Genomic DNA, 10,888 nt, shown 5'->3' with positions numbered 1-10,888 from the left:
TTTTACGGGTAGGTTTGTCGGTGTATCCAACAACTGCTGCTGTGGTAGCTATTAGCTCGGATGTAACTGTAGGACAGCTGCAGTTTAATCAGAACTACACCGCATTTCTTTTTAAAAAAGGGCAAATAGCCACATTGGAAGCTTGTCTTGGCAGAGAAGATGCTTTTGCACATTTCCCAACTGGCCTTGTCATCAATTTCATTCAGCGACAAGCTCCAGCGTTAACAATCTATGACAGCAGCAACCTGTTAGCTCAAGAGAAGGGTGTGCGTACGTCATTTTGCCTTGTCACTCAGATTGGCCCGTCGTGAATGAGACAGACAGAACATTCCTCCAGTTGCCTTCTGAAAATTTTTCAAAAGGTACAGTCATTCCAAACGCTTTCTATGGGAGCTTTCCCAGATGAATGTGAAGTAAATCAGTGGATATTTAAAACAGTTGATCTGGCATGTCGGGCTATTGGTGCTCACCACACAAAAGGATTTGGTCGTAAATAAAATTGAACATGTTTAATACTTACAATCTTGGATAATCTGGCACGATAATCTTAATCTAAAGAACCGTACAGTAATGAGCCCTTTGCTGTCAATCGGCAGGGTAAGTGTGTGGTGTAAAGCATGCTTTACTTCATTGTACTTGTTAGTTTCATCACTAAATAGTGTTGTCGGGTTAATTATGTAAACAAACATATTGACGAGGAATTTGTTGTTATTTTTTCATGACTTAATTGAAACAACAACACACGTAGATGGGCTGACAAGTTATTAAAAACTTTGACTGTGATTAATCTTAGAATTTCTGTAGTTAATCACAATTAATCTTCCCTTTTTGTTGGCTACATATCTGCTTGTATTTTTCAAAGAAAAGAAGGAACTTAGGAAAAGGGAACATGGTATTGGTCTTACGAAATAAGGTAAAAGTAACTGTCTGATAACACAAGGTGCAGCTGACTTTTGATTTGTCCACTGAGCTCTCTGAGTTTTTTTTAAAGTGAAATGAGACATTAAGGAGCAGTGCTGGACTTATTTCATATCACTATGGCAGCAGGGAAATGTTGAGAATAACTGTGATTTTAAAATAAGCAGTGCCCTTATGTTGGAACTTTAACTGCGATATGCAATGGATATGTTAATGCTGACAGTGACAATGCTCTGATTAATAAAGAAAAAAGAGGATAACAGCTGAAAACATCATTACAAATGGTGCTCATTTGCACCTCCATCTGTTTCATTTAAATGTCTGATTTACAGATTGTAGCTCAGTGGTCATCTTCAGGCACCAACACTCCTTTAAAGTTTAACGGTTTCTTGCTCTTTTCTCATTTTGTGTCTGAAAATGGAGATGAGTCATCGTCATCTCTCCTCTCATCTGCACAAAGTGCTGTTCTCATCCCGACCAGGGGCTGATACAGCGGTCTATCAGGGCTTCCCCGAAATCTGATCGGCCACCCTAAAATCCTTAATGACTGGCTATTTACCTTATCAGCATTAATGGACGGCTGTGATTTGGGCAGCATTTCCATTTAAGCACATTTAGTAACTAAACATAATTAAAGTGGTTTTACTTACTTCAATAGACTTGAGATGGAATACATCAAAGTGGCTCAGGGGTTGGAACACAATACCTAAAAATTGATGACAATCCATGCTTACAGGTCAATCTGAGATACTGAAACTAGTCAATATGACTTGCTTATCTGCAGTTATCACACAGATCAAAGTAGTGCTCAATGCTTGTACTGAGCATGCTTGCAGACTTGTACTACAGACAGGGTCTTGTGTTACTTTACATGAACTTTCAATTTATTCTATAGGCTGCTGATCCTCTGCAGCATCAGACAACAGTCACGACTAAATTTACATGCAAGCAGCCGCAAAGTGCTGACTGTGTGAAAGTGTCATAAGTCAGATAGTAGCAGCTGTAGGCAGCCAGCTCAGGAAAGCTCCCTGAATATTCAATGGCCTCGATGGGGTCCTGACCTTCCAGTAAATGTGTCACCGTGATAAATGATTAGTGTGAATGACACTTTTCATGGCACTGAATGAAGTGGGAAATAGACTTAAGTTACTGGAATTCTACAGCAATTTAGCTAACAAGTACCAATAGTGAAGATATTTGATGGACCACACATGTATACAGATTGTATTAAGCCCTGTTTGTTGAGGTGTAACATAAGACCAGGATCTACAGATAAGGGAAGCTCAAGTTCTTCTTCTGCATGGTGTCAATGGAACAAAGAAGGGATTAGATATACTGTAAGTTATAAATGGAAATATATCTATTTTCTGGGAAGTTTTGCACGTCAAGGCTGATAGCAAGAAGAGTCATCTTTAAACAGTGATGGATATAACCTCGCCGGCCGTTGCTCACAGTCAGTGCAGAGAGAGAGAAGAGTCATTTGTTCATAAATATGGCTGATAAAATCAGTCTGCTACTGCTGTGCAGGAACTGGTACACATTTCAGACAAGGCCAGGCACATACCTGGAGGCAGGAATTTTATCAGAGGCATATTTACCACTATTTCACGTCAACCCACAATGACAGATAGGCCAGGAATTCCTCTGATCACCAAACTGTTTCAAAGTGGAAATTTTCCTTGTTTTCACTGCTCAGAAAACCATTATGAGCCCTAATGGTCACAGAAATGTAAAGAATGGATCTAGGGATGTGTAGTTTTAAACTTGGACCTCAACAAAAAGTTATCAGTGCCCTTTTTTGATTTTAAGTAAATGAAATTAAGTGGAAATTTTCTGCACTTCTGAATTTTTTTTGTACTTTAGGTCAGTGGTTCTGGTGGGTCAGGACACAAAAGTGGGCTGTGGGTTTGTTTTCAGTGGGCTGTGAATGTATGTTTGGAAAAAAACTGAGGCAAAAAGTCTGTGATGTTCAGAGGCCCTACATGTACACACATAACTACAGAATTTATTCATTCTGTGTTGCTGTGAAAAATCAGTTTTGGTTGATTTCTCAATACCTTGACTTGTTTTATTAATGACCTCTTTTGGTGTCGCACTCCCAAATAAATTACAGACATTTCCGCTTGTTTGAACATAAAAGCAGATCAGAATTTGTTAAATAGGACACTAATTCTTCATGATGAGAAAAACCACTCTTCTCCTAATCAGCAGTTAGGTGTACAAGATGCCAGCAAGAACTTGATTCCACTCAAGAGATTACAATCTTCTACTGGCATTTGTTCATGCCAGATTATTTGCTAATGTCTGTCAACAAGGCTCATATCACTGAAACCGATGTTGGACTGATGCATCAGTGCATCCCTATTATTTAGGCATGCCTGGTCAGATTTCCAACAGAGATTTAAGGTCTCTTACAGATAAAAACAATACTTTTAAGACGTTTGATGAGCTTAAATTTGAACACCTTTAAGACTTTCTGTGAGGGCCTTGAATTTGTAATGTAATGTAGGCTTGTAACTATTATGAGAAGTCCACATGAGAAAGGGCAACAAGTTTTAAGCTTTTTATTTGAATGGTCATATACAGCCATACTTTAGTGCTTTTAGGAATTTCCTGGTGCAGCAACAACTCTGAGATACATCAGTAAGATCATAAACACTGGGAACAGCTACTGGCATGTTGTTAAAATGCTCTGAGATATAAAATAAAACTCATTTTACTCTTGGAGTCCGTGTGTTGTAACCTCAGCTCAGCACACACCTGATTCAAAATTACAACTTTCAAGGAACAATAAAGTGAGTTACTCAATTTAAATAACTGACAGGTGCAGCTTCCTCCTGAGAGAAAAAAAAAGTCTTTTATTGCCTAATTAGTTTATGATGAATAATATGACACTAAAAACAAACTATACAACTATTCATAAAAACGGTTTACACTGAGAAAGAAGAGAAAACAAGGGTCCATAAAACCATCCAATATTACAAACTTAACCTGATTATAAACATGCAAACAAGTCTTACATGAGACTGAGTAAACAGAGAGAGATCTGAGATGAGACAGACTTAGGTTACAGAGTAAAAATCAAAACTCTGCCTGAAACACACAGACAGTGGTTAAAAGTTGTTGCCAAACACTTCACAGAGTCAAAGTGCTTCAGACTGAACTGCGAACATGACTGCGAATTTTCCAGTGAAGCTCAATGGTGACATCTTGTGGCCGTAAAGACGAAGAACAAGGCATATCTAATAATGAGCAAAACACAAAGTCCTGTTTAAAGTGATGATTAAATACAATCACAAACCACCACATGACATGTCACTGTCATTTTTACTCTGTAGATAACAAATATGGAAGGGAAAATCCAACTAATCCCACTTTATCCAATAAAGGAAGAGGAAACCAGGCACTCTTTATCACACTTTATCTTCAATGTTCCCTTCATTTAATTCTCAGACTTTTTTGGGTTTCATTGCTAAAATTGTAACATCATGTTTGCAAACTTTTTTTTGGTAGCACAGGGAACCAAAACAAAAGCATGTTAGGATGCGTCTCATGTCACCTGTATGTCTTTACTTCATATTTAAAAGTAAAGCAGAAGTGGCTCCATACTAAACAATACAAGACATGGACTATGAGAGAGTACAAGTCTGGCCCTCACTGATTGTCTCTGCAGCCTTTAAGTGGTCAGATAGAATCAACTATTAAAGTGTAGGGAAGGATCAATGGCTGCTGTCTTTCCTAAGAGGAAAAAATTGATCACAAAAATCAGATAAATGTAACTTTTTAGGGCTCAATCCCAATTCCCTAACTTGATCCTACCACTTCATACTACCCTTATGTTTTTTTACACTCACATCTAGGTATAACAGCATAATTGTTATTTATTTGTATCAAAAGATATGACATTTTCTGTTGATATGTACAACCGATACAATGGCTGTCAATATTAGCCGTATGTAACAATAAGTTTGTGTTGTTTTAGGCCTCAGCAGACCCATGTCTGCTGAAATCTTTTTCTTTGTTTTTCGTTATTCCAAACTTAAACTTAAAGGTGTTTTTAAGGACCAAAGTTTTAGATTTGAAGAACATTTTTATTTTATATCAGTATCGGCTAACATGAATTGGAAATATCTTCAAACTGGATAAACAAAAGTCAAATATCTGGCATCCCTATTACTGAGCCTTGTTGGAGTGGACGGGAAGGGCCAAGTGCAAGGGCTACAAGACCCTTCAAACAGATTTTCCAGAGGAACACTCCAAAATGAGTCACATAGGAAATTACACCTAACTTTGCCAATCATTAGTAAGATTTGAAATTATATCTACAATCTAATATCTTTTTTTTTCCAATGCATCATGGTCCTTTTGAAGGGTCGACCCATTTAGAAAGAGACACTCCAAACCAGGCGGTATGGGTAAACTTTGAAATGCGACAGAGCAGAGGGTTGTCAAGATGATATTCAATTTTTTTTGCGTTGATACTTTAGCACAAGAAATGACATTTGATATTCATTTCAATACAACACAAACATAAAAGCGACCAGTCACATATTTACAAATTGCTTACAGTTTAAAGAGAAACACACATAAGAAAAAGTAGAGACCAAAACAGAAAATCCCCTAAACATCAATTATCATACATTTCTTTTTCTGCCCTTTTTCTGGAATTATATCATTCAGAACATTTCTAGGCTCATCACCAAACCAACAACATAGAGGTGTAAACCTTCCCAGGTACATCCCTGTCCTCTGCTTTCTGTTTGTCTGCAACAAACACTAAGGGCGCACTCACACTAGGCCATCTGTACTGTGCCCGGGCCCGTTTGAGCCTAAAGTCCAGTATGTTTGACCAGTGTGAGTGCATTCGTTCCGTGCTAAATGATACCTTGTGTGGATAAAAGCTGCCAAAAAGTGACAAACAATTGGTATTTTACAACCTGAGTATGAGAAAAGCCTGTTTTTCTCCTGGGTGTAAAGAACTACAGGTGGGATGGAGGTAAGAGCAGAGAAAGCAGCAGGTGAGATGGTCAACAAAGTTGTGCATCTCTCTGCAGGACTGGGTGGAAGTATGTGCTTTAAATCTAGGTTAGACAGTTTTTTCTTGGGTTTCCCAGTTTTGTTCCAGCAAGTGTGGCTTTCTCTCTATTTGCCCTTTAACTCGCCTGACCTCCGCTCACTTATCTTTCTCAGGTTCCAGTTTTCAGATGGAAAAAGCAAACGGCTAAATGCTCCATTGAATGGCTTTGGTTTGACAACGATTTTTCTGTTCATATCAATGAGCAAGTGCCACAAAATAAGACAGACTTCTGATGATCCACAATGGGACCAAACATGTCTAAGAACTGGTTTTGTAAGGCCCAGTTCATGCTGTAAAGCTTTTTCTAGTGATTTCCATCATACCTGTGTACAGTGACAAGAGCTGGTGAGAAAGATGGCCAAAACTATAAGAGTACAACCCAGAGTTAAATCACAGTTTTTTTTCTTTTTAAATTATAACCAACCGAACTTTAATAATAAAATAAAAATATACTATGTAAAATCATGACAACATACAGGTACAATTTGTGTTTACGTTCACAGCTAACCAGCGATCACTGTGCTAATATGTCAGTGTTCTCCACTGACATGAAATATTCAAAGTAGAAGCCACTTCCTGATCACAGCTCTCATTCAGCCTTTTGCCTCAGGATCCTTTTCTCCTCCTCAACAAAGTTCTTGTCAGAAGTAGCTTGTCCCAAGTCCCTCTTCCTCTTCTCCTTCTGCTGGAAAGTCTCCACTCGACGTTTCTTTGCAGACAGTTGTCCCTTCTCTGCGTCTTCATCTGTACAGAGGCACCGTAAGGGTGGTGGTGGTTGGGATGGGGGAGAGGGATTGATGGGAATGAAAAATATCTTTTAATTTAATTCAAAACTGACAAGAGGCATGGATTGAACAGCACTAACCTGAGTCAGATTGTTGCTCCTCTGTAGGTAAGAATCGAGCTTTGCCTGTGTATGCCTGCGGTGCATCTTCTCCATTGTCCTCGTACACATTGGACCACTTTATGGCCATATCCATGCCTGGAGGAGGTCCCTTCTTCTTCTCTGGCTCTGCAGCATAGCTCTCAGGAGGAGGTACAGCGTTTGTCTTCCATGGCTTAAACTCTCTGGCAGGCTGTTTGTAAAAAAAAGAAGACCAGGATATAAAAAACAGGCTTTGACAATATAACAAAAAAAGGTTTCGTAAGAGAGCTTCAGTAGACATGAGCTGAAATAACATAGAAAACAGGCTGGGTTTACATGGCAGCTTTAAGTTCTTCACTAATACAAAGAGCAGAAAAGCCACATATCCTGTAATACCAAATATTAGTCACATAGAAATCTGCTAAGAATGCAGCAACACATAGACAAGTACTGCAAATATGACAAGTCGTACGTCAAATAACATATAATCCAAAAAAAATGATGACATATCCTTCAGTTTAATCTTCACCTAAAAAGAGTACATATGTTTTGTTTTTTATATAAAATCTATGTTCAAATATAGAGTGAAACTTAAAATGGTTAAATTATCCTGAAGTATCACTGTCTCCATATATTTTAAATCAAGCCTGTTCATATAAAACCAAACATTTGAGTTGTTGGTTCAATTACTATTTATTGCTGATGTTAAAGGCTTAAAAGAGCCCTATAGTGTGCATTTTAGCACAGTTTATTAAAATATTGTCAAAAATATATCTATCTGATATATGAAGACTCAAGTTTGTTACCGCATTCAGCTGACAGTCACCAGAAAACACGGTCTCTTTATATACCACAACACCTACTATCAGTTTAATCTCTTGATTCGAACCATATCCAACCTATGAAATTGAGTTTGGCAACACCTCGGCACTTACATACTTTATAGTTTATAATTTTATATTATTAGATGTCACTCACTATTAACAGAGAAGGCATTAAATTATTAAAACACGCGCTTATAGTCAATAGATGTGTAATGTTAAAGCCAACGGTTTCTTTCTACATTCCTCTCTGCCTCGTATGTTTACCTCTTCCGGAGCTTTAACGGTCAGACTGTCCCAGTCTATCTCCTTGTTCAGAGGGTTATAGAGGAAAGCAGGCTTTGATACAGAGCTGAACAGCTCGTCTGGTTTCGGTAACGGAGCCCCACCGGATGCTCGCTTGGTCCCTTGCTGGGAGCACTGAGCCCCGCTCCCCCCAGCTTCGGTCCCCGGTTTCTTCTTTCTCTCCCCGTCCTCGTCTGAGTCACTACCGTCGCTGCTGTCGCTTAAATCGTCGTAGCTCGAGAAGAAACCCATCGAGCCCGTCTTCTTCTCTTCTGTCATTTTGAAAGGGTTGTTAGTTTTCTAACCAGTTATTAGTAAAAACAATTAAAAGTTGACGTTACTGCTGAGGGGATGAACTCTCCGATCTACTCCATTTTGAATAAGCCTCCAAACAAGTCGTTGAACATGACAGTGTCGTGACGACTGTCGTAAAGTCGTTTTTCAACGCGAAATTAACTGCTTCTTCTGTGGTGTTTTATGGCGGTTGACATCATTTCAGTTGCATTACCGCCACCCTCTGGATTACATTAGACCTACAGTGCAAATATTCATAGAGTTATTTATTTCATAGGCCTAGGTTTTCAGATTTAGGTAAAAGCTGAATATACTTTATATTTATAGTTAATGTGATATTTAGTTATATTTGGATTTTGGAATAATACTGTAAAGTGAGTAAGAAGAAGCAGGTACTGAGAGGACGCACTGTGGTGAAATGGTAAAAACTGCTGACTTTCAGTATGAAGGTTGAGGGAACAAACTGCCTGTGGCCAGAGCCTCCCTCTTTTTTCACAGTATTGTGGTTTCCTCCCACTAGTCTGGACATGATTTTGAGCTACCTTAATGTAGTAGATAGGATAGCGAGCAATCAAAGGTATTTATAAGACAATAAAGACTCTATTACGTCACCCAGAGATGCGGTAATAGAAGGCAAAGCTGGGGAACCCAACAGCTTTTTCTTTGAGTTTGAAAACATTAATTTGGTTTTGTCCAGATTCAGAACCAATTTAACTCACCAAGGTACACAAAGGTAGCAGTAAATGATAATTTTCTCTGCATATAAATGAGGACATTATGACTCATGCTGTTGATATAAAGTGCAAATAACAGCGGCCCCAAGACTGAACCCAGAGACATGTCATTTCAACTTTAAGATATTAAGAGGTAAAGCCTTCAGCCTGCACACACAGCTCTGCTTGATAACAGTGAGGGCAGGTCTAGACTGGCACTCTGTGATAGCTAATTTTGAATTTGAAGGCAGCAACACAACCAAAAAAGAGTAGGGACAGGGTAAAAGGGCTCACAAAGACAGTAGTAATGAAAAACAGCTGCAGGAGCATTTAACAACCAATTAGGTTAATTGGCAACAGGCCAGTAACATGACTGGGAACAATAAGGAGCATTTTTAAGAGGCAGAGTCCAGTGTTTCACCAGTCTATTAAAAGCTGTCTAATTATTGCACAACAGTTTCAATCCTCAATGTAAAATTGCAGGGATTTGAATATCACACCATCTCCAGTACATGATATCATCGAAAGATTAATTTCTGTGTGCAAGTGATAAAGTCAAGGGTCAATACAGGATGCTCGTGATCTTTGGGCCCTCAGGCAGCACTGCATTAAAAACAGGCATGATTCTGCACTGGAAATCACTGCATGCACTCAGGAACCCCTTACAGAAATCACTGTCAACACAGCTGGCTGTGCCATTCACGGATACAAGTTAAAGTTGAATCATGTAAACAAGAAGTCCAATGTGAACACAACCAATAAGTCCCACCATCTTAAGTGGGCCAAAGCTTATTTAAAATGGACCGAGGCAAAATGGAAAACTGTTCTGTGGTCAGATGAATCAAAATTTGAAATTCTTTATGCCGTATTCTGTGGACTAAAGAGGAGAGGGACCATCCAGCTTGTTATGAGCACACAGTTTAAAAGCCTGCATCTCTTATGGTATGAGGTTACATTAGTGTCTATGTCATAGGCCGCTTACACATTTGGAAAGGCACTGTCAATGCTAAAAAGTAAGTTTTACAGCAGCATATGACATGTCTTTCAGGGAAGGCCTTGCATATTCCAGCAATACAATGCTGAACCACAAACTGCATCCATCACAACTGCATAGCTTTCTAGTGGAAGAGTCTGGGTGCTGAACTGACCTGCCTGCAGTCCAGACCTTATAAAATAAAAAAACCCCAGCAAAGACAATCTAGGACTGTTGAGCAGCTAGAATCCTACATTAGACAAGAATGAGAAAACATTCCTTTCCCAAAACTCCAGAAACTGATCTCCTAACTTCCCAGACATTTACAGACTGTTGTTAAAAGATGAGTGGATGCTACATCATGGTAAACATGGCTCTGTCCCAACTTTTTTGAGAGGTGTTGCTGCCATCAAATAAAAAATGAAATGGTAAAATGTCTCAGTTTCAACATCTGATATGTTATTTATGTTCTATTGTGAATAAAATATGGGTTTATCCAATTTGAAAATCATTGCATTCTGTTTTTTCTTGTTTCTACAGTGACCCAACTTTTTTAGAATTAGGGTTGTAATATGGAGTCACTAATTCCAGAAAGTGTCCAGTTATTTTAAAGTTACTCATGAAGCTGTGATAGTAAATACATTCTTAATAAATCAAATTACTTTAATTAAGCTGATCTTTTTTCCTCACATTTCTATTTAACGGCACATAAAAGTTTGAACCAAACTTGGCTATAACCCAGCTCACTACCGTTTCGCCTTCAGAAATGCCATTCACTGTTTTGACCACTAGAGTGCAGCACAGTTACACAGAAGAGACAACTAGTTGCTGCAGAAAAGCAGCAAGAATCTGCAGGAACTGACAAATTCTTATCATGCTGCTTGGAAAATGTCTCTCATAAAACATCTGAAAACATGCTACCTATTCACTGTGGAACTTTCC

At 38.6% G+C, this 10,888-nt stretch overlaps 1 protein-coding gene across 1 annotated transcript; it reads right to left on the bottom strand.

The window, feature by feature from the left end:
- Nucleotides 1–3,468: 3,468 nt before the first annotated feature.
- Nucleotides 3,469–8,377, bottom strand: c7h1orf52 (chromosome 7 C1orf52 homolog). The gene is made up of 3 exons (XM_041791946.1): nt 7,949–8,377; nt 6,861–7,071; nt 3,469–6,739 (listed from the first exon to the last, which is right to left on the bottom strand). The coding sequence occupies exons 1-3, from the start codon at nt 8,243–8,245 to the stop codon at nt 6,585–6,587; spliced, it is 663 nt and encodes a 220-aa protein (XP_041647880.1). The 5' UTR covers nt 8,246–8,377; the 3' UTR covers nt 3,469–6,584.
- Nucleotides 8,378–10,888: the final 2,511 nt, after the last annotated feature.

This window comes from Cheilinus undulatus, linkage group 7 (assembly GCF_018320785.1).
Source record: "Cheilinus undulatus linkage group 7, ASM1832078v1, whole genome shotgun sequence".
NCBI classification, from domain to species: domain Eukaryota; kingdom Metazoa; phylum Chordata; class Actinopteri; order Labriformes; family Labridae; genus Cheilinus; species Cheilinus undulatus.
The sequence above is the reverse complement of the archived record's forward strand: the minus strand, read 5'-3'. Positions and strand labels throughout refer to the sequence as shown.

Bases quoted from the DNA above. Each gene is read 5' to 3' on its own strand.
- c7h1orf52 (XM_041791946.1), bottom strand. From the start codon at position 8,245: ATGACAGAAGAGAAGAAGACGGGCTCGATGGGTTTCTTCTCGAGCTAC. The intron at 7,072-7,948 runs GTAAACATACGA...TTTTACAAACAG, and splicing joins CCGTTAAAGCTCCGGAAGAG to CCTGCCAGAGAGTTTAAGCC. The intron at 6,740-6,860 runs GTTAGTGCTGTT...GCCTCTGTACAG, and splicing joins GGAGCAACAATCTGACTCAG to ATGAAGACGCAGAGAAGGGA.